The 25,400-nt window shown below is 35.3% G+C and overlaps 1 protein-coding gene across 5 annotated transcripts in view; it reads right to left on the bottom strand.

Moving 5' to 3' along the window:
- CTNNA3 (catenin alpha 3) overlaps nt 1–25,400 on the bottom strand; it is a 1,760,513-nt gene that overhangs the window by 1,625,770 nt on the left and 109,343 nt on the right. For all 5 annotated transcript variants that reach the window (XM_034930662.2, XM_008955790.3, XM_034930660.3 and 2 more), the window contains one exon: nt 6,652–6,818. In XM_034930662.2, coding sequence (XP_034786553.1) covers nt 6,652–6,818 — 167 coding nt within the window. The remainder of the gene's footprint in view (nt 1–6,651; nt 6,819–25,400) is intronic.

Below are 25,400 nucleotides of genomic sequence, written 5' to 3' on the forward strand. Positions count from 1 at the left end.
AAGAAGAAACCAAAGCTCGCAGATTTTTAACTTTCCCAAAATCACCCAGCTAATCAACAACACAGCCAGGATTCAAGCAAGGTCTCCATGCTGCCAAAACCCATGTTTTCTTCCCACAATGTCCTGACCCAGTAAGCAGAAGCCATCCAAACCTATTTTCTTCCAAATAAAATTGACCCTTAGAAATCCAGATGCCAAGGTGGGCACGGTGGCTGACGCCTGTAATCCCAGCACTTTGGGAGGCCAAGGTGGGCAGATCACCCAAGGTCAGGAGTTTGAGACCAGCCTAGCCAACATGGCAAAACACTGTCTTTACTAAAAATACAAAAATTAGCCTGGCATGGTGGTGCACACCTGTAATCCCAGCTACTCGGGAGGCTGAGGCAGGAGAATCACTTGAACCTGGGAGGTGGAGGTTGCAGTGAGCCGAGACCATGCCATTGCACTCCAGGTGTGCAAAAAGAGCAAATCTCTGTCTCAAAAAAAAAAAAAAAAAAAGAAATCCATATGCCAATAAAACAAGATGTGGAATCCTAAGAACAAATAGTACAGAAAAGTCTGAAACACTTGAACAGTATCATAGAGATAAACATTTTAACTTAAATTCCTATAAAAAATGTATAAACAATGATGACAATAGAGCCAAAATACCTTTCCAAGTTTCTACAATTGATGAAATATTGAAATATCAGCACTTTTTTCCTCTGTCCCCTATTACCTTTCATTTGGACCTGTTTTTCCCCAAAAGAACACACACATTTCCTTAAGGAACTAGACACATTTAAAAGTGCCATGTCAGGAATCCTTGATTATTTAATTTGGCAGTACTTGTCCATTTTTGGTTGCTCAGTGACCCATGTTTACACTAGTTGGTGGTCTCAGACTATGTCCTTGTAAATGTTCTATTGTAGTTGCTTCTCCTGGGGCAGTCTCAGTGGAAAGAGTATAATTTAATAGAAATAAGAAAGCTTTACAAAATCAGGAAATATATAGATACATGCTATTAAAAGAGAGTAACATCTCATTTATCTGACATCTAAAAGGAAATATACTTCAACGGGATTGAAAAAAATCTGTTATGTAAGAAAAGTCATAAGAAGGAAAATAAGAGTAAGGCCACTTAAAAAAAATTGTGAGCTCAGAGGAATTCTTTAATGCTATGAAATAAAGAACAAAAACAGAAAATGTAGCAGGAACTTGTATAAGTGTCAGGAGGGGAAAAAAAAAGTCCAGAAGCCTGAATGAAATAGTAAAGACAAGGAGAAGAAAGGCAGGCCTTGGCCCATTACATGCAAAATAAGGGCAAGAAATAAAAAGGCAGTCCTCTGTTTTGGGGGGAAAAAAGTGTGTTCCCAGGAGAAATTCATGTCTTTAAAGTGGATACCCTCCTCCCACCAAAAATCTATAATAGATTATTATATAGTAGGATTGGGGAGTGTGATGGCTGACTACAGAATGCTTCTTAGAAAGGGCACTACCTATACTGAAGAAAATACCTTAAGGAGTAATTTAAGGTGGGTAGTGATATCCTAAGGACAGAAATAAGCAGGGGCCAAGTCGAGTGCTAGAGAGATAACTATTCTTTACTGCATTCCAATGAACATAATTTAGAAGTTTGAAGGAAAGTAGCTAGAGAAAAAATGTGGAAGGGCAATGAGATGGAGTTGCTATCAATGAGATTTTGAAGATTTCAAACATACAAATTGAAGCCCTTTAGAATACATTGTTGCAATATAGATATCCCTCCCTTCCATCTTCCTGTAAGTTTCTGTAAGGTTTACTATATTCATGTATTCTGGCCTGCTCTGGTAGGTTGGAGAATGTGTGTATCTGTGTGTCTATTCGTGCAAGGGGAAAAGGCCAACTCCAGATTCTGGGTGAATATAATGTAGAATAGAGACAGAAAGACAATCTATAAATGAAAATAATTCAGTGGAAGCAAAAGCTTGGAGACAGAGTTGACCCTGAAAATATGAGCTCCCAAGGAATTTGCAGAAATTTGGGGGAGAACATTATACTTGATAGGACACAGAATGAGGGTTTAAACTAATTATATTGAGATCTTAAGAGCAAGAAGAACCCAGCAACAAGTGGTTTTGCATCATAATTAAGTGGATTATAAGTAATTTAAAAAATGAAGGTCAGAGCAAAAGAGAAGAAAATAAAAGCAGGCAAGCAATGGTCACTTAGAGCTCTTATTGGGTCATTAAAAAGTAAGTCATGCCAAACTAACTTCATTTCCTTTATAACTGGGATTACTAGACTGATAAATCCACAATGCCACAAACAGTATATCTTGATTTCAAGAAAGTCTTTCAAGAAGTGCTTGAAAATGAAATAAAGAAGCATGGTTTATACAGCAGCCCAGTGAAGCAAGCTTGAAGCTCATTTCAACAACTTTACTCAAAGGATGTTCATATTTGATTGGTATTATCTAAAAGAAAGATATAATACTGTTTTCCATGTCATTAAACATTTTTTCATGAATAAATTTGAAAATGATATCAGGTTAGGAAAGGAAGACAAAATCGAGAGTCAAAGGATGATGGACTGTAACAAAAAGCTGGAATTAATAAGATAAAGTTCAATGAATATAAATGTAACTTCTACCTTTACATAATTAAAAAAAAGACTAGTATCAGAGGAGGAAGACCTGGATTAGGAGTAGTTTGAGCTCAGAGAGTTGGAGGTTGTAATTGCTTTCAAAATCAATATGAACCAACAACATGACAAGGCTACTGTGATAGGTAAGATCATGTTAGACATTAAATCAGGGATGTAATTGTCCATTTATATCATGGAATGTTCACATCAGAGAGTTTGTTTTGATTTCAAGACACTGATTTCAACATTTCATGGAAGTTACCTACAATCTAGAATGCATAGAAAAGGATTTACAGAGATGATTTGGGGGACTTCTATTTCTTGTAATAGCAAATTAGAAATTCAGTCTGATCCTCTGCTGAAGGAAACAAAGAAGGTTTGATGATAAAATAATTCATCTTAAAAACATCAAAGAGCTAATAAGGCAGTGAGAAATTTCCTGAAATGGGTTTCAGAAGAGGTGATGTTCAGTATCCAATCAAAAATAGCCATTCACATTATAAGACAAGACACCATGAGTAAAAGCAAGGAAAATGATAGCAGAAGCAGGCACCCAAGGAGTCCAAACACCGGAGTTCTCAAACCGTGAGGATCAGACAGTTCTGCTCACCATGTCGAGTAGATCAAAATAAAGACTGAAAATTTCAGCAGGAAACTAAAAGTCATACAAAGAAATGTAAGCCAATTTGAAAAATATATAGAAATTCTATGGTATTTACCATATAAAGAACATCCAAAAGTCAAAAAATTTTCAGCCTAGAAAAGGGGAGACATAGGTAAGTCCTAAGAGTAATCATCAGTTATTTGAAAAGAGCCTTTTCTATTGCCTTGATTCTGTGTTGCTCCAGAAAGCAAAACTAGACGCACTGTTTGAAATAGCAGGGAGGCAGTTTTAAGCTCAGTTTGAGAAATTTGTCTCCAACAATTAGAAGTGTCCAAAATCAGCTTCACTGTCTCAGAAAATTGAGATTGTTATCATTGTTAGTGATCATCTATTGTTAGGCAGTTGCATATGTTGCATATTATCAGAGAGTCTTTCTACGTCAGGTAAAATATTAAACTGTAAGGGCACTGAAGTTTCTCCACTATGATTCTTTTGATTCCAAGTAGAAGCTAATATTGTCATAAACATTATTAGAAAAATTCCAAACTGATATTTCCCAAAGTATGGTTTCAGAAATTTCCAGGATTAATATACTATGGAAGAGTTCTGGGGTCAAAAACATTTGGGAAATTCTGAGTTAAGCAGAGTTAAACAGGCTTCTTCGTGGCAATATTTCTCAACAATTTTAACGCGCTAATGTGCATCAAAACATTCATGGGGATTTCTATGTGCAGCATTGATCATTACAAAAAGAAACAACTTTTTTCCTCTTCCATATTTTCAAAGCATACTCTACAGGATACTTTTGGGGAAATGTTGGGCTAAATAATTCTAATCCTGATGATCTCAGAAACAATTTAGTGATTTTCATTCTACATGAAGTCTTGAAATAATTGAGTTGACAATGATTCATATATAAACTTTTCATGAGGATGAAACCATGAAAAACTATCACGATTTACCACAAAAGATGTTCCCTTCTCTTTGATAAGATGCCACTTCCTTTTTCATAACATATAATTGTTTTACTACACATACTTATATGTGACATATAATCCAGTTGAAATTCAGGCTCTAACAAGGCACCAAGTGTGAGAGAGGATGGTTAGAATTTAAAACACCTTCTGGTGTATCTAACTTACTTTAATAACTGGTTGTAGGTCCATGAATTTGCCTAAACTTTTAAAAGCTGTTTGTAGTTAAAGCTGTTCTAACCATTAGAGTAGTTCAGTTCCAAAAGTTTTAATTCTTTCCTGTTTCCTTGAGCAAGTTACTTAAATTCAATGTGCCTCAGCTTTCTCATTTGTTAAATAGAAATCATGATCATAGGGCTGTTATAAGAATTGAATTAAAAGAAATAATCCAGCACAGTGTTTGGCACATTATAAAAACCCAGAAAATATTAACTATAATTTTTACTGCAAGAGGTACTTTGCTTTTGTTTGATCTACAATGCCATCCTGCTTCATTTGCATGGTATGATGTATGTGAATTACCTACCTCTGTGCCTAACTCCTAGTGGACACTCAATTAAAATGGCAGTGAAGGTGGTTTTATTCTTTATATACAGTTACCTCCTAATTGGTTATGAAGGTGGCAATTTTCACCTTACAAAAGCCCTGCATTCTGCCCTATCTCAACAAATTTAGAGTCTAAAATAGGAATTATTGGGTCATTGGAACTAGGAATTACCTGCCACTTAATCTTTTGTACCCATTTCTTGTTTACAGCATTTGTTAGTGTCTGTATTCAAATATGAGACAAATGAATCTCAGAAATGTTCAGTAATTTGTCTGTGGTTATTAAACAAACCAAGAAGCAAGTAACAGAAACCTTTGCTCAATTATGACACCTACAAATCCACTAGTAAACAGCTGCTGGTGATGAGAACAATTCCCTTTCCTAAAAAGCTACTTAAACTAAAAAAAAAAGATTGAATTGCTCTTTTTACTGTAATAAAACTATCAGTTCAGTAATTTGTCTATGGTTACTCAACAAACCAAGAAGCAAGTAACAGAAACCTTTGCTCAATTATATCACCTACAAATCTTCTAGTCAACAGCTGTTGGTGATGACAGCAATTCCCTTTCCTAAAAAGCTACTTAAACTAAAAAAAAAAAAAAAAGTATTGAATTGCTGTTTTTACAGTAATAAAACTATCAAAAGAAAAAAAATGAAAGTACACAGAGAGGGTCACTCTAGCGTTAAAATAAGCAATAGTGAATACAAGAAAGATGTGGCTGGGAGCACTGGCTCACACCTGTAATCCCAGCACTTTGGGAGGCCAAGGTGGGAGGATCACGAGGTCAGGAGTTCAAGACCAGCCTGGCCAACATAGTGAAACCCCCGTCTCTACTAAAAATAAATAATAGAAAAAATTAGCCAGGCATGGTGGTGTGTGCCTGTAATCCCGCTATTTGGGAGGCTAAGGCCAGAGAATTGCATGAACCCAGAAGGCAGAGATTGCAGTGAGCCGAGATCACCACTGCATTCCAACCCAGGCGACAGTACGAGACTCCATCTCAAAAAAAAAAAAAGAAAAAAGGAAAGAAAGAAAAGAAAGATGCAAAGAAAGGTTTAGCTTAGCAGTTAGAGAAAATGATTTTGACAAGAAGGTTAATCAAATAAGACCATTGTTTACTTAATAGAGTAGTTATATTAAAATCACAGACACTTTATGAAAATGCAGATGTATTTATAGACAGAGTATAAGGGTCCTATTTCAAGCAGAAAATACAACAGATATAAAAAGAGTTCTTTGCAACCTTTTCATCTGAACACTACTAATGATTTGGTCAAACTCTGAAAACAGGCTTTAATAAAATTCTCTTTCTACTAAAAATGTGCTAAGTGGGTTTGTCTGACAAAATAAAGCATTCAGGATATCTTGCTAACTTTATATCCTCCTAGCTAATATACATTATTTACTCATATTAAATAAATGTCTACATTTTCCTAATGGATTACTACAGACATCACAGACTACCTGTAAACGTGCACTCTTTATCCTGAATCAAGAGGACATGGCAAAGTAGAATTTATTTACAAACCAGGATAAATTTCCAAATGTCTTAAAGTTTACGGTTTCTATTTCTCAAGTTATTTATACTCATATCTTTATCATATATTATCTATATAATTATGTTATTTATTTATTTATAGAGAGCATAGTTATTTAAATGATCAAAAGTCTAGAACTTTTCCTAGCCATTTCCTTATAAGCAAGCCATCTCCTGTTTAATTTCCCATTGGCTTTAGAACTACTCTGGCTTCCTTATTTTGAGGTATACATTAGTCTTCACAACCCAGTCTAGTCTGCTTCTGAAGGGGTGATGTTAAGAAACGAGAGTGAAGCCAAGATGCACTAGGATCGACGCCAGGTTCAGAGAATGAAATTAGAAGTGAAGACAATGCCAAGGTAAACGAAGCCATCTTTTACTTACAGCTGACACATGTTGCAAGAGGCACATGACATCAATCATGTCCGCAAGGATAAGGAGTCTCGTCACCGCAGCCAGCAAGGCACGGGCAGCTTGAACCACAGCCTCCCTTTTTGGGAGAAAACAGGGGTCATCTGTAAATCTCTCAGCTGATACTTTCAGAGCTTCACCTGAAAAATACAACCCCAAATAAGTTATACTTTAAGTTTCAACTATGCCTATTTCAGGATTTATCAGCTAACCTAATTCCAAGTAAATTCCAAGACTAAGCATAATATAAAAATATTGTCAGTTGACAATTTTCTCTCTCAATAAACAATGCAGTTTCAAATTAACATTTGTTTTTCACAAATATTTTGGAATTAAGAAGCATAATATCATTTTCCTGCAAGAAAGTTGTGCTCAACTGACTAGGAACATCTAGTAAAATTGCTGCTAACTTCTGCATTTGCTGAATCTCGTTTCTTGTAAAAGGTTTTATTACTAAAGCTTCAATCATAAACAATCCTGCTTATAAAAACAAGGTAAATCTTTATTGAGTTACTTTCCAAATCAATGGATGTTAGGACTGCAGCTCTCTGATAAAAGTTTAACATAGGCAAATTTATTCTAAACTATCAATATAATGAATAAACTATATCCTAAATTTAGTCACAGAAATAGTACTTCATAGTACATAATTGTTAGAGAATATTGTGTCCACTATTTTTAATGCCTTTTCATTTAAAATATATTTTATTATAAAAGAAATATGTATTCTTTCATTGTTTTAAGTTCCCAGTTCAAAAGGGTATAAAATGAAAATATTTAATAAAAAACTCTCTTTACTCCCATCCAACAACATAATTGATAATTACCACATCCACTATTTTTTAAGTTTTTAAATCTAAACTTCTTTTTATTATAAAAGTACTATAATACGTGTCCATTACTTTTAAATAATTTACCACACTAAAGAACATCAAGTAAAAATTTTTAAAGTCTCCAAACTAATCCCCCAAAGCACCAACTATTCAGCTCTTGCATATCTGTCCAGAAATTTTTCCATGAATGTATGATTTATGTGTATAAGCATATATAGATACATATGTTTTATATACATAAATGTATACGTATGTTTTATACATGTATATGTTTTATGAATATATTCATATACATTCATATATACAAATATGTTTTATAAAGACAGATTATATAAGAAAACATATTTTATATGTTATAAGAAGAAAATATAAAAATATAGAGCCTTTAGCAAGTAGTATCCTACTAGAGAGATTTTCTATAATTTCTTCTTTTTGCTTTTCAATTTATTTTCCTTTCATACTGGGAAACAGATGACCAGGAGGCAATATAGCACAGTAATTAACAGTGTGTACTCTGGAGCCAGACTGCTTCAATGTCTCTGTCCTAGTATCTTAATCAAGTCACTTAACATCATTACTCTTCGTTTTCTTCTTTTTTTAATAATATAAAATAATAAACCTACTATTTTATGAGTATTAAATAAGAGTACATAAGTTATATTTCATTGATACACTGTAACTTATTTTACCAGGCCCCTATTGAACACATAAGTCATTTCCAACTTTTTCCTATTTTATATAATACTATAAAGAACGTCCAGGACATATATCTTTACATGCATGAACAAGTTTAGCTTTAGGATAAATTCCTAAAAGTAGAATTCCTGAGTCAAGGGGCAAATGAATTTTAAGTTTTGTTATATATTGCCCCAAAATTCTCCAAAATACAGTCATCCCATCAAAAATATACAAAAGGGTCTGTCTTATCCATTTATGGATTACATCCATAAATATTTTAGTTTCATTGACTCATGAACCTTAACATAAAGAAAACTGAGTCAGTTATTAAATAAAATAAAGAATACTGTTTCTTATAATAGACAAAACTTGTGAGGAGGGTCTGAGACTGTCTCAACATGTTAGTATGTCTCATTTAGATCTCTTTAGCAATACCAAGTTAGGAACTAGGACTCTAGACACTTCTGAGATCAAATTCATATATTCCCCCTCTAGTTCTGGGAACTTGGACAGTAAATGCCTTCAATGTCCTTATCTGTAGGAAAGGGGTAAAAATATGACTTATCTCACAGTGTTTCTTGGATGCTTAGATGAGAGCATTCATATATTTAGCACAGTATTTAAACATGGAAAGCACTCAACAAAGATTAACTGTTATTTTGGAGGAAATTTCTAATAGAGATGGTAAATTTTTAATGCCAATAAGTGGGTGATTTTCATCTGCTTCTCTGCAAGTCAGAATTGCTGCTATGAGACTGTGAAAAGTTAAACTGACCTCCAGAATTTAGAGAGCAGATGAATGCCCACAAAAAAGATTAATTTTTTCTTTTTGTGATTCTGAGTTGGAAAGTTATAATAGCCTTTTTAGAATACTGTCTTTGACTTCACATACTAAAACTAAATATATATCAAAAAATTATGTATTTTTGACTCTAAAAATGTTGGAATGTTGAACAACTGGCTGGAGAGCCATATTCAGAAAGAGATCATTTAAACAATTATTATATTCTTGTCTTTGTTAAAGGAATATAAACAGCCAGTCAGGTAGCTCTGTTGGGAAGAGAAAAGTCACTCCCAAAATACATTAATAAAGATGCTACAACTTAAATTCTTATTGCTGGACTTATCCCTAATTTCCCCAATATTCCTAACCCTTTTCAGCTGGTTTCAGCCCACACTCTGGTCCTAAGTTAAACATCACTTCCTATGGGAAGCTTGGACCCCCCATTACCAAGATAGGTCTTACAATAAGATTCTATGTTTTCTAGCATAACCTTCACCATAATTTATTATAACAAATTGTATCAAAACCTGTCTTTTCTTCTGGATCATAAAACTAGTAAGTGCAAGAGCTGCATTGGCCCTGGTCACCACAGCATTTCCAGGATCTAGAAGAGTGCCTACTCTGTTGCAGATATTCAATACATTGACTATCTACTGCCAAATGAATATGTGAATGAACATTATTCAACTTTTCTTTGATAAACATTTGTTGTTCCCTCTATAAAACAGCTGTATCCTAGGTATCCAGGATATAGATATCAGTATGAAACAGTATTTTTGCAGCCCAAGAAGTTCAGATCAAGTGAAAGTCAACAAACACTGATACAGGTTTCTGGTACAGGCCTGTACAAAGTACTAAGAGACACAGAGGAGGATCTACCTCTGCCTGAGGTGTCAGAAGATATACAAAGGAATGTTCTAGGTAAAAGAAACATGTTCCAACTATTGATAAGGTATTGACAACGACAGCTGGTTTATAGAATTTAGCCAGTTCACTGTCATATTGGTTTCTGACAGGAGAAAATGGTTATTTTCCTAATTAAATAGAAAAAAAGGTACAGGTTTCCTTTCCATCTAGAATATTAGCATCTATGTTTTATAAAGTCTACATGTGGAGAGTCTACTCTTTTGAAATATCATTCCCAATCTTGCTTATAATGCTTTTACTTTGAAGTTTGCTGAATAGGAAATTTCACTTTTAAAATACATACAAATAAAAATAAGTACATTTTTTCTTCAAGAAATCCCACTCTATACATAAAAATAATTTACTAAAGGTCTTGAAAATGCCAGAAGAACTAGGTTTAGAAAACTTCTTTCTACTGAGTCCATTTAGTTCCTTTCCTAAAAACGGGATTTTTTTTAATTGTTAAAAAAAATCAGTTATGAAATGCCTAGGTACTAGAGTATATAGTCTACAAATACCTATAGAGATAACTTTTACACACCTATATAAGTGTAAGAGATGACAATTTCTGAATATACAAAAATCTGGCTGATAAACTTTTTATATGATCAAATAAACTCCAGAAGTACAAAAAAATTGTTGGCCAAATACACATATTACCAAATATTCTTTATTTTATAAAGCTTCCTATATGGTTATTTTACAAGTTCCTTTGCTTCATTTAAAAGTATAATTCTACTTTCTAAAAGTGCTTATATTGATTATAAACTTAAAAGTCAAGGAAAACATAGTATAAGAAAAATATCCAGAGGAAAAAGAGAATAACCAAAATGAAAAGGGGCAGGTACTAAAGATAAAAAACTTCCCAAACTTTTACTTGACATTATGTTTATTATTCAATTAAGATTTCTAATATATGCATCTGGCCAAGTGATACAAATACATCATGGTAAAAGGTTTATATCATACACATATAGCATGCATTAGTACATATTCATTGATTCAATATATAATAGGGTTCACAGACTGAGACTCAACATTCAGGGTTTGGTTTTATTTGCTTTTGGTTGGGAAACTGCCATTTTGAATTTGAAAACTCTGAAGAGGTAGAAGCTTGAATTTAACTTTTTAGCAGACAATTATTTTATTTGGCAGGGAAGAGAGGAGGATGACCTCAATTCGATCCTAAACTTACACAGATGTTAAAAAAAAATAGTAAAGACTCTCCTTTAAAATGTTCAAGACAGTTTGACTACTAGGAGCAAACATGTTTTGTATGATAAAAGAAAACCTTATCATGGCAGGTGGAAGGGCAGCAAAGCTAGCCACTGCTGTGTGGACCCAAGGTTGGGTGCTACGGCAGGGTTATAGACTAGGAATGTGGCTGCATATGGTTGCTATTGTAAACTATTGGCTATGTCTTATTTCCATTTTATTATCTTCGAACTCAGTAAAGTCTTATTAAAAGTTATAATTTGCTTCCAGTCAAGGCAGAATAACAGAGACCAGATTCCTTTCCTACCTGAAACAAAAAAATAGACCAAATAAATGCAAAAATGGTTATAAGGCACTGGATGTTAGGCAGTGAAGGACAGTAATCCCTGAGAAATGGACCAAAAAAAACAGGATGAGCCCTTTGATAGCCCCAGCTTACCACCATGAGAGACTTTCCAGGCCATGATACAGGAAGGGGAAACCAAGGCAGAGCCTGGCAAACTCTCTGAGCTGGGGAGACAAAGCTGAGAGTCCTGGGAGATCAAGGCAGTAAATGTATAAAACAGAATAGAGAATGATAAAGGGAAGAGATACACAGAGAAAGAACACTGATAATCTGCACACGCTCCCTCTTGAGTATTCAGCTGAATACTGATCAACCCATATACTGGAGGAAACCACCCAAGGCTAGGGAAAGAACCACCCAAAAGGATTTGAGGTAACTGTACTTGCCACTCACACAGTACTGGGAATAATGCTTGTCCAACCACCAGACTGGAAAACTTCATAACTCATGGGACATTGGATAGAATACAAAGAAGAGTCTTGCCTCAATAGTGGGGAAGAATTAGCCTTAGACTGAACATTGCCATAGTGCCTTCTAACAAAGCATTTCAGAGAAAACAGAATTCCCAATTTCAAGACCAGCAGCATTCATGCATCAGAGAAGAGAGATAGCCAGGTAAAGGCAACAGCAGACCAGCATAATGATTTAATGAAAATGGAAGGACATGAGCAGCCAGTCACTGAGCCCTGCACCATTGGGAACTCTCAAAATAAGCTGGGAAATACCTTGATTGGGCTGATTCTATTAAAAAAATTTTTTTCATAACTAATCTGTGTTTTTTTTATTATTATACTTTAAGTTCTAGGGTACACGTGCACAACGTGCAGGTTTGTTACATATGTATATATGTGCCATGTTGGTAAAATTATATAAAATGTTTTATAAAACATAAAATTTGATGGGGCTAGTTTCTATAAAAGTAATAGAAACATCTCCCAACATCATAGATAGGATATAGTAGAAGCTGTCTTAAAAGACCTCCTCTTAACCACCTCTCTAGATTAATAAACTTTTTATTCCTCTCAGCAACATATTAATGGTATCTCCTTTCTGGTATGTAAAATATACTGAAGACCTTCTGCTTCCAATAATTGAAGTTAATCAAGAAGTTGAAAAGGCTTGCTGCCCAATCTTTTCATGTGAGTTGTAATTATAATTATATAGTTTTATTAACTATATAAACCTATCAAATATAAGTGTAAAATATCTAATAATTCTTTAAAAACTAATTTTTAATGCTTTAGAGACATTCAGTAAAGATGAGTTGTTAAGTTGGGTATGGAAGGAAAAAATGGTAAAAGTTGGAGCAGGGCAAGGCAAGGAAAAGGATTATAAAAGATCAAGAAAGATTCTGCAGTTAGGTAGCTTCGCAAGTGTCATTAAGTTTTCTTCCATGAAGACACCAAAACTGGAAATTTTAGTCAATATAGTTTGGTTGTGGTTTCGGTCAAAACGACTATATAAGTTATGCGTTTGTGTGTGTACAACTAATGAACTAATGAACTTTTTACTTCTAATAATGAGAACAAATATATCTTGAAGCAAAAATTATCTGCTATATTTTAAAACACTGGAAATAACTTTCAGTCACATTTAGTCAAACTTTAATTATGTACTTGTATGTAAAAGTACACAACTCCTAACTTAAAACTTTATTAATATCTTTTTATGAGCAAAATATTTTGTACAATGTATCTATAAACTATGCACCTAAATAAATTTCAATATTAAGGAAGATTTTAAAATAGAGCTAAACATCTCTTCAGAATTTCAAAGAAAAATGAAATTTTTTAATTTTCAAAAAAATTGACCAAGTAATTTCATGTCATATTTAAATTTGACAATTTTTTTTTCTATGCAGGCTCTCACTTTGTCACCTAGGCTGGAGTACAGGGGTAATCTTAGCTCACTGCAGTCTCAAACTCCTGGGATCAAGCAATCCTCCTGCCTCAGCCTTCCAAGGAGCTGAGACTACAGGGATGCATCACAAAACCCAATTAATTTTTTGTATCTCTTATAGAGATAGGGTCTCTTTTTGTTGCCCAAGCTGGTCTAGAACTCCTAGCCTCAAGTGATCCTCCCTCTTCGGCCTCTCAAAATGCTGGGATTATAGCCATGACCCACCCCACTGAGCTAAATTTGACAATAGTTTTAAGATAATAAAATACACAAAATATATTCCTGCAACATTATTATCATCTCCTGGTGTTAGAAGTTTCATATACCTAAAGTGGTTTACAGTAAAACAAACTGACAAAGGAACAAAGCAATCCATATTGTAAACCAGTCAATAAAAAGAAAATAGTATGGATTTATAACTTAATTAAATGTTTAAACTTTGAGCTGAAATAGCTGCCCATAATTATTCTCTATTGAATTTCTTTCCCAACAACCTATTGACTGATATGCCACCCACCAATAAACACTTTTATATTATTTGTGATGTAAATTTAATTCTTTTGAGGTGAAAAAATAAGCCTTATAACTAAGATTTCTGACTAAAGTTAATTTATCATTTTTTCTAATATTTCCTTTTATGGCTAAATGTAGTAAGCTTAGCCATGAATACACTTAAATTATACTATGATGAATTGGCAAAAACTGATATCTTTGCTTTTTTGACATCTGCTAAAAGAATCTCATTCTAGTGCTTTGAAGTTGAAAGTTAATTTTTAATAAATGATACCTAACCCTTACAAACAGTTCATTCATTCATATATCAACTATTCAGCACTAAAATATGCAAAGCACTATGGGGTATACAACAGCGATTATAACATGGTCTCCACCAGGTACCCTCAAATAGGAAAATGAACCACTTCAATGAGAAGATTCTTCTGTTTGGTTTTAAATGTCAGCATCTTCAGATACACCTACCTTAAAGTATATTAAGACATAATTCCATAACACCTCCCCCCCAAAAAATACAAGTATAATAATTCTTCATATGCACAATTCCTAGATTTCAATATTTTATGTATGATTTAAAAGTTCTCTGAGAAAAAATGAAAAACGAGAGTGACTACATCAAAGGATCACTCAATCATTTTAAAATAAAATTACCAATTATCAATTATCACTTATAATCAGCCTCAACAAAGTTCTATTCATCAAGAGGTTAAGTAATAAATTAGAATTCAGGCTTCACCTTACTAGAAATTCAAGTCCCACAGCTGTGATCAGAGCAATAAATATTTAACAAATTTATTCTTTCATATATCACCCCATTCAGAGTACTACAGCTGTTAATCAATAAGGTCAAATTTGGCCCTATTGATATGCTCCTTATGCAGAAATGACAGAAGTTATTTTAGGGCCCCATTATAAAGTCTTAGTTCACAAGCTCACACAAAACTTGCAAGGAAGTCAATGTGGCCAACTGTACATACTGAAAGTACAGAGTGAAACCCAAAGGAGCATAAAAATTTAGTGAAGATAAACATCCAGGATTCTGAACCATTACAAAAGTAAATACATTCCATTCACAAGAGCATCCAACAAATAAAACATTTAGGAATAAATTTAACAAAGAAGTGTAAGACTTGTACACTGAAAACTGCAAAACATTGCTGACAAATTAAAGAAGACCTAAATAAATGATCATATCTCATGCTCATGGATTAGAAGACTTAATATTGTTAAGATAGCAATACTCCCCATATTGGTCCACAGATTCACAATAATCCCTGACTGATATCGCTTAGATGTTTATCCCTGCCAAATCTCATGTTGAAATGTAATCCCCAGTGTTGGAGGTGGGACCCAGTGGGAGGTGTTTGGGTCATGAGGGTGCATCCCTTATGAATGTCTTGGTGCTGTCCTCATGATAACAAGTGAGTTCTTGCTCAGTTCCTATGAGATCTGGTTGTTTAAAAGAGTCTGGGACCTCGCACTCCTCTTGCTCCCACTCTCGTCATGTGACATGCTAGCTCCCCCTTTGCCTTCCACCATGATTGGAAGCTTCCTGAGGCCCTCACCAGAAGCAGATGCTGGTGCTATGCTCCATGTACAATCTGCAGAACCATGAGCCAATTAAATCTCTTTTCTTTATAAATTACCCAGTCTCAGGTGTTCCTTTATAGCAATGCAAAAATGGACTAACACTTTTAACAAAATCCTTACTGGCTCTTTCAAAGAAATTCACCAGCTGATCCTAAAATTCATACAGAAATGCAAGGGACCCAGAATAGCCAAAACAATCTTGAAAAAGTGGGGCAAAGTTATAGAAATCACACTTCCCAATTTCAAAACTTACTAGGAAGCTATAATAACCAATAGAATTGCTATCTCAGAAATAAACTTTTATGTTTATGGTGAGTTGGTTTTCAACAAAGGGGCCAAGAAACTTCAGTGGGAAAGTAATAGTCTTTTCAGCAATGGTGCTGGGACAATTAGATACACACACACACACACACACACACACACACACAAACTAAATATGGACCTCTATCTCATACCACACATAGAAGTTAATTCAAGGTAGATCATAGACCTACTTGCAAGAGCTAAAACTATAAAACCCTTAGAAAAAGAAAACAGGAATACAACTTTATAATCTTGAGTTAGGCAAAAATGTCTTATATATAACACCAAAAGTACAAGCAATAAAAAAAATTGATGAATTGGACAATCAAAACTTAAACCTTTTGGACTCCAAAAAAAAAAATCATTAAGAAGGTAAAAAGACAACACACAGAATGGAAGAAAATGTTTGTAAACCCTATATCCAATAAGGGGCTTATATCCAGAATCTATTAAAAAAAACTTACTACTTAATAATAAAAAGACAATCCTGTTTTTAAAATAGGCAAAGAGTCTAAATAGACATTTCTCCAAAGAAAAAATACAAATGGTCAATAAGCACATAAAAATGACATTCTATCATAAATATAATCTAAGTTATTAAAGCATAATTAAAGATGTACAGAGGTTTTAGTAAGGACCTTTGAATAAGTTTTTTTTATTATTTAAAAATAGGCACATTTCTTGTGTAGTCAAAAACACAAGGCTAAAACCATACCTGCAGAGGGGACCAAAAAAAAATCAATGTGTATGTATATGTACTGGAAACTGTCACTTTAATAACTGTAAAAACTAGTGAGTAATTATTATAATGAAGCAGTAGAAAAGTAACATTTACATACATTGCAGCTAACTTCTCTCCTTGGGGGGAATATCAAGATCATTAAAAGGGTGGGGGTAGAGGGTGTCGATCTTGTTCACCATGCTGCCCCAAAACCATGAGCAGAATGCATCTCTCTCGGAAATCCCTGGAGACCCCATAGAGCTCATTTTGTAGCTAAAAGCAAACTCTGAGCTATAAATATTAGTTGTCTTTTGCACAAAAATTAACAGTAGCTTTAATTGTCCTTTCTTTTTACTTTTCCCACCAATGATACATTCAGTCTGAGAAACTTGAGATTCTTAACAAGTAAGAGGTCAAATATTTTTGAAATTCCTTGTATTCTTAGTTCCTTTACTTCAGACAGAGTCGGCAAACTATGGAAACAAGCCAAATCCAGCCTGCCCTGTTTATGTGCAGCCTACAAGCTATGAATGTTTTTTATATTTTTAAAGGTTGGGAAAAAATCAAAAGAATAATATTTTATGACATGAAAAATTATATAAAATGTAAATTTCAGTATACATAAATAAAGCTTTATTGGAACACAACCATAACTTTTTGTTTATTGCTTACATATTTCTATAGCTATTTTCATTCTTCAACACACAGAGTTAAATACTTGCAACAATGTACGGCCCAAAAAGCCTGAAATATTTACTTTCTGGCCTTTCACAGAGAATGTTTGCTGATCCCTCATCTGAGATAAATGAATTAATAAAATTCATAATCTGTTTTTTTAAAAAGCACTTCATTTTTAAAAAGTTCATACAACTAACAAGGGTCTCCATTTTGATATATATAAATGTGGCCCTAAAAATTCTTTTTCAAAAATTATTTATTTGGCTTTCATATCTTAAGCTGAATACATGGACCTTGCCTGAAAATCCCAGACAACATAAAGTTGAGTTTATCCCTTAAAAGAATAAAATTTGACCCAGCAGTCTTTCAGCTTCAGTATTCACATATCTAATAATATTAGCATCTCAGGAATTTGCCATATGCCTCAGTTAAATAGTTCCCCGAATAATACTCAGCCAGCTCTAAATAATGCTCCCAGTGTAATACCAAAAGGAGGTATGAATTTTCTCCTCACCCCAAAGCATAATAGTGAAAAACTATACTGCAGGAGTCAACAGCCAGCTCATCTACCTTGTTCGCTACCTTTCAATGAAATCCTGAGCAAGTCACATAATTTTTTGGTATCAATATCCTTATTATGCAAACACAAAGATTATGGAAACACATAGAATAAAGAAAATAGGTGAAATAAAGAAATAAAGGTGAAATGAAGAAAGAATAAAGAAATTATTTAAAGAATAAAGAAATTCTTTTTTTAAAGAATAAATTATTTAAATTAAGAATTCTTTATTTAAAGAATAAAGAAATTCTTTTATTAAAGAATAAAGAAATAGGTGAAATAAAGAAAATAGGTGAAAGCCTTTAGTTCTCAGAGAAACATACTAAATAAACATGGAGTTTTTAAAAGGCAAAAGTATCCTCACTGCTGTGTTCATATTTTATATATTTTAGTGTGAAGATTTATCACTTCAAAATCAAGGCTACTCCCATGAAACTTACAGAAGAATTTCCCATGGAGCTTCAGCAAACTTTCGTGTCTCAGTCTATCATAAATCTCAGCTTGCTATTGACAGGGAAAGGAGGCAGAGAAGAGCTGGGTAGAGGAGGGTGTGGTTCCTGGAGAGGGCTCCACCTCCAGGCCTGTGCCCACAGACCTAGGTGAGGACAGGCACTCCTGACTTTGCACCCAAATGTTGCATTTCCCAGGACTGTCCTGGCCTGCCACTCCCCAGTCCTGTGCCTATAAAAACTCCCGAGACTCTGGCAGGCAGACACACAAGCGGCTGCACGTGGAGAGAAACACATCTTGGTGGAGGAATACACAAGCAGCTGAACATTGAGAGGGCGTCGAGAGGAGGAGATCGGTGGAAGAAGACACAAGTGGCTGGACGTGAAGAAGACATCAAGAGCAGACCCGCAGGCCATCGACCGGTGGAACGACGTGGAGTTTTACTGGGCAGTCGGAGAAGAGTCAGGCAGTTTTCTAGGGGAAACCGTCTCCTTTCTGTCTCCCCCACCTGCTGAGAGCTACTTCCACTCAATAAAAGCTTGAACTCATTCTCCAAGCCCATGTGTGATCCAATTCTTCTGGTACACCAAGGCAAGAACCCCAGGATACAAAAAGCCCTGTCCTTGAGATAAGGCAGGGGTCTAATTGAGCTAACGCAAGCCGTCTACGGATGGCTAAACTAAAAGAGCACCCTGTAACACATGCCCACTGGGGCTTCAGAGCTGTAAACATTCACCCCTAGACACTGTTGTGGGGTTGGAGCCCCACAGCCTGCCCGTCTGTATGCTCCCCTAGAGATGTGAGCAGCGGGGCACTGAAGAAGCGAGCCACACTCCCATCACACACCCCCTGAGGAGGACAAGGGAACTTTTCCCGTTTCACTATCAATCACACTATTTTAGGGGTTCAACTGTCCATAACCAGTGGACTATCAATAGAAACTCTCACTTCCAAATGCCTCCCTCAGGGATGTTTGAAACTGGTATTTATTAAACTGGGTAAATGCCATAGACTAAAGAGGAAAGAAGAGATCAAAAATATTGGGTAAAAAAAGGAGCAATGAAAAATTTTGGAATAGAAGGAGGAAACGGTAAAGCAAGTAAGGGAAAATAAGAGTTGCTAATTCTTTCTTTTGGGTTATCAGTATAGACTGAATATTTGATGAGGAAGATAAAACAGGGGATCTCATTGATAGCCGCTAGTGTCCAAAAGCAAAGAAAAATGAGAAGTATTATCTCATATAATGTGCTAGCACACAGAAAAGGATAACAACGCACATTCAAGAATACAATACGACAATTCAAGGATGCATTTGATATTACAGGTCCATGCATATTTAAGTACAATCATTCCTTATTTTATAGTTTCTTATAGGTTTTTTTTCATTGTTAGAGGTTAGACCTGAACCAGCCAAATCCTTGAGCCAACTTAGAATAATGATTATATGATTTTCATGCAATACTATTTTTTTTCTTCAACTTTTAAGTTCAGGGGTACATGTGCAGGATGTACAGGTTTGTTACCTGTACATCAACACCCTCTCAATGTTCAGCTGCTTGTGTATTCCTCCACCAAGATGTGTTTCTCTCCACATCCAGCCACTTGTGTGTCTGCCTGCTAGAGTCTCAGGGGTTTTTATAGGCACAGGACTGGGGAGTGGCAGGCCAGGACAGTCAGGTAAATGTGTACCATGGTGGTTTGCTGCATAGATCATCCCATCACCTAAGTATTAAGCCCAGCATCCATTATCAATTATTCCTGATGCTCTCCCTCCCCAACCCCACCCCTGACAGGACCCAGTGTGTGTTGTTCCCGCCTTGTGCCCATGTGTTCTCATCACTCAGCTCCCACTTATATGTGAGAACATGCAGTGTTTGGTTTTCTGTTCCTGCATTAGTTTGCTGAGGATAAGGACTTCCAATTCCATTCATGTCCCTGCAAAGGACATGATCTCATTTCTTTTTATGGCTGCATAGTATTCCATGATGTATATGTACCACATTTTCTTCATCCAGTCTATCATTAATGGATGCAATACTATTTTGAGTGGATTCTTCATCAATTTTTTTCTTTGGCCCTTTTTTAACCCCATTTTTTTACCACCCAATCTCTTTCATTGCCAGAAACTTCTCTTGTTCTGTGATCTTAAATTTTCACTGATTTGGGGGCACTGGTGCACCTTTTAGTTTTGTCTTTCAACTGTGATTTCAATTTGAGCAGGAATTTAGTATGGAATGTGTGTGTGATAAAAACAGTTTTGCTGTAAAGAACGTGCTCTTCAATAAAGTTCAACAACTCCTTTCTCTCCATAATAGACCCTCAGGCACATAGACACACTAGCTCCTAAAAATCGTTTGTAACTATACCCCTTAAATCTATATTTAATAATAATATATTATGTACAAAATTTAATTCATTTTACCTAGGTTTATACATACTAACTGGTACTTTGAAGTCAAGTCATTCTTTCTAAATGCTTCTTTTATTAGAAATGAGTTCATAAGCTGTGATCCTGGAAAAACATCTTGAGTCACTATCGAAATCTAAACATTTTAAAGTCCTCTTAAAATATTACTAATTAACTGAGAGAGTCTTTAGCCCAAAGCGTCTCCTATTAGTGTGGGAGAAATAATAGTAATCTGGACATTAAGAAACCTGCATTTTACTTATTAGCAGCATTTGAGGAATGGCATTTAAAAATATGGGAAATAAGATTATTCTCTGGGAATTAAACTGCAGTCATCACCTACACAATGGATGGAAGAGATATACAAAAAAGAAAAAGAATTTTCTTCTCACATTCAAGAATACGATAGAAATGAATTATATTTTGAGGGTCAAATGACCAGTCATCTTTTTTTCTTTTCTTTTTTTTTTAATTATACTTTAAGTTCTAGGGTACATGTGCATAATGTGCAGGTTTGTTACGTATGTATACATGTGCCATGTTGGTGTGCTGCACCCATTAACTCATCATTTACATTAGGTATATCTCCTAATGCTATCCCTCCCCGTTCCCCCAACCCCACGACAGGCCCCAGTGTGTGGTGTTCCCCACCCTGTGTCCAAGTGTTCTCATTGTTCAATGACCACCTATGAGTGAGAACATACAGTGTTTGGTTTTCTGTCCTTGCGATACTTTGCTCAGAATGATGGTTTCCAGCTTCATCCATGTCCCTATAAAGGACATCAACCCATCCTTTTTTATGGCTGCATAGTATTCCATGGGGTATATGTGTCACATTTTCTTAATCCAGTCTATCATTGATGGACATTTGGGTTGGTTCCAAGTCTTTGCTATTGTGAACAGTGCCACAATAAACATACGTGTGCATGTGTCTTTGTAGCAGCATGATTTATAATCCTTTGGATATATACCCAGTAATGGGATCACTGGATCAAACAGTGTTTCTGGTTCTACATCCTTGAGGAATTGCCACACTGTCTTCCACAATGGTTGAACTAGTTTACAGTCCCACCAACAGTGTAAAAGTGTTCCTATTTCTCCACATCCTCTCCAGCACCTGTTGTTTCCTGACTTTCTAATGATCGCCATTCTAAGTGGTGTGAGATGGTATCTCACTGTGGTTTTGATTTGCATTTCTCTGATGGCCAGTGATTGTGAGCATTTTTTCATGTGTCTGTTGGCTGCATAAATGTCTTCTTTTGAGAAGTGTCTATTCATATCCTTCACTTACTGTTTGATGGGGTTGTTTGATTTTTTTTCTTGTAAATTTGTTTAAGTTCTTTGTAGATTCTGTATATTAGCCTTTTGTCAGATGGGTAGATTGCAAAAATTTTCTCCCATTCTATATGTTGCCTGTTCACTCTGATGGTAGTTTCTTTTGCTGTGCAGAAGCTCTTTAGTTTAATTAGATCCCATTTCTCAATTTTGGCTTTTGTTGCCATTGCTTTTGGTGTTTTAGACATGAAGTCCTTGCGCATGCCTATGTCCTCAATGGTGTTGCCTAGGTTTTCTTCTAGGGTTTTTATCGTTTTAGGTCTGACATTTAAGTCTTTAATCCATCTGGAATTAATTTTTGTATAAGGTGTAAGGAAGGGATCCAGTTTCAGCTTTCTACATATGGCTAGCCAGTTTTCCCAGCACCATTTATTGAATAGGGAATCCTTTCCCTATTTCTTGTTTTTGTCAGGTTTGTCAAAGATCAGAACACTGTACATGTGCAGTATTATTTCTGAGGGCTCTGTTCTGTTTCATTGGTTGATATCTCTGTTTTGGTACCAGTACCATGCTGTTTTGGTTACTGTAGTCTTGTAGTGCAGTTTGAAGTCCGGTAGTGTGATGCCTCCAGCTTTGTTCTTTTGGCTTAGGATTGTCTTGGCAATGCGGGCTCTTTTTTGGTTCCATATGAACTTTAAAGTAGTTTTTTTCCAATTCTGTGAAGAAAGTCATTGGTAGCTTGATGCAGATGGCATTGAATCTATAAATTACCTTGGGCAGTATGGCCATTTTCACGATATTGATTCTTCCTATCCATGAGCATGGAATGTTCTTCCATTTGTTTGAGTCCTCTTTTATTTCGTTGAGCAGTGGTTTGTAGTTCTCCTTGAAGAGATCCTTCACATATCTTGTAAGTTGAATTCCTAGGTATTTTATTCTCTTTGAAGCAATTGTGAATGAGAGTTCAGTCATGATTTAGCTCTCTGTTTGTCTGTTATTGGTATATAGGAATGCTTGTGATTTTTGTATATTGATTTTGTATCCTGAGACTTTGTTGAAGTTGCTTATCAGCTTAAGGAGATTTTGGGCTGAGATGATGGGGTTTTCTAGATATACTATCATGTCATCTGCAAACAGAGACAATTTGACTTCCTCTTTTCCTAATTGAATACCCTTTATTTCTTTCTCCTGCCTGATTGCCCTGGCCAGAACTTCCAACACTATGTTGAAAAGGAGTGGTGAGAGAGGGCATCCCTGTCTTGTGCCAGTTTTCAAAGGGAATGCTTCCAGTTTTTGCCCATTCAGTATGATATTGGCTGTGGGTTTTCATAAATAGCTCTTATTATCTTGAGATATGTCCAATGAATACTTAATTTATTGAGAGTTTTTAGCATGAAGGGTTGTTGAATTCTGTCGAAGCCTTTTCTGCATCTATTAAGATAATTCATGTGGTTTTTGTCTTTGGTTCTGTTTATATGATGGATTACATTTATTGATTTGTTTATGTTGAACGAGCCTTGCATCCCAGGGATGAAGCCCACTTGATCATGGTGGATAAGCTTTTTGATGTGCTGCTGGATTTGGTTTGCCAGTATTTTATTGAGGATTTGTGCATCGATGTTCATCAGGGTTATTGGCCTAAAATCCTCTTTTTTTGTTGTGTCTCTGCCAGGTTTTGGTATCAGGATGATGCTGGCCTCATAAAATGAGTTAAGGAGGATTCCCTGTTTTTCCATAAATTGGAATAGTTTCAGAAGGAATAGTACCAGCTCCTTTTTGTACCTCTGGTAGAATTCAGGTGTGAATCCATCTGGTCCTGGACTTTTTTTGTTTGGTAGGCTCTTAATTATTGCCTCAATTTCAGAGCCTGTTATTGGTCTATTCAGGGATTCAACTTCTTCCTGGTTTAGTCTTGGGAGGGTGTATGTGTCCAGGAATTTATCCATTTCTTTGAGATTTTCTAGTTTATTTGCTTAGAGGTGTTTATAGTATTCTCTGATAGTACTTTGTATCTCTGTGGGATCAGTGTTGATATCCCCTTTATCATTTTTTATTGCATCTATTTGATTCTTCTCTCTTTTCTTCTTTATTAGTCTTCATAGCAGTCTATCAATTTTGTTGATCTTTTCAAAAAACCAGCTCCTGGATTCATTGATTTTTTGAAGGGTTTTTTGTGTCTCTATCTCCTTCAGTTCTGCTCTGATCTTACTTATTTCTTGCCTTCTGCTAGCTTGTGAATGTGTTCACTCTTGCTTCTCTAGTTCTTTTAATTGTGATGTTAGGGTGTCAATTTTGGATCTTTCCTGCTTTCTCTTGTGGGCATTTAGTGCTATAAATTTCCCCCTACACACTGCTTTAAATGTGTCCCAGAGATTCTGGTATGCTGTGTCTTTGTTCTCATTGGTTTCACAGAATATCTTTATTTCTGCCTTCATTTTGTTATGTACCCAGTAGTCATTCAGGAGCAGGTTGTTCAGTTTCCATGTAGTTGAGCAGTTTTGAGTTAGTTTCTTAATCCTGACTTCTAGTTTGATTGCACTGTGACCAGTCATCTTAAAGTAACAGAATGGATCCCAGGCTTCAATGGCTAACCTTGACTATAAATTAACTAAAAGTTTTGGTATATCTAAAAAAAGGAATTATCAATCAAAAAGGGACTGTGTCAACCATGGAAAAAAGAAAGTTGGTGATATTCATTCAAACAGTTTCCAACAGAGTAAGAGCTTTATATAATAAACCATACATAGTAGAACCCCACTGGTAAGATTATCTCTACAGAAAGGATAGATGAATCTGATGATTTTTAACTTTCACCATTAAGCATTCAATTTATCCAGCCTCCTTTGTTCTATCTCTATGCTCACTAAGCAATATTCTGATTATTATTTATGTTGCCTATATTGATCCATCTACAGTGAGAGAATATATTGGTTGTGTGGGTGTACTTTGCTCTGCATAACTTTTTCATTATAAATTTAAAATAGGTTCTGATTTTACATCTTAGCTTCATGATCTTATTTAATGTGAGTATACTCCTGAGAGACAAATCTGGTCTTGGCATATGTATCTGAAAGGGATCTCAGTTTCAAATAACAGAATCTATTCTAACTAATTTAAAGGTAAAGGAATTTGTTCAGGGTTATTGGGTTGTTTACAGAATTTCTGCAAGGCCCAGAAAAGCCAGGTTTGAATGATATTAAGGCAGGAACATCAACCAAGAAAAACTTCTAATGCCACCATAGCTCTATTTTAGGTAGAAACCCCACTACTACCACCACTCATTACTCAACACCTATGATACTAGGAACTGGGCCTGAGAAACTCTGTCAGGGCTGCCCTAAAAGAACAAATGCTTCTGCCACTAGATTGCAACAAGACCCTATCTCTCTAAACACAGCCACTCTCATACTGCTTACCTCATCCTTCCAAGTTTCACAGGTATGCATCTTTTTTGCAGAACCTAAGCCATATTCCCAAATGCAAGAAGAGTCTTGGAAATGTATTTTTTTATCTTTCCAACCTTTCTAAACATGGCCACTCTCATACTGCTTACCTCATCCTTACA

Source organism: Pan paniscus, chromosome 8 (assembly GCF_029289425.2).
Source record: "Pan paniscus chromosome 8, NHGRI_mPanPan1-v2.0_pri, whole genome shotgun sequence".
NCBI lineage: Eukaryota > Metazoa > Chordata > Mammalia > Primates > Hominidae > Pan > Pan paniscus.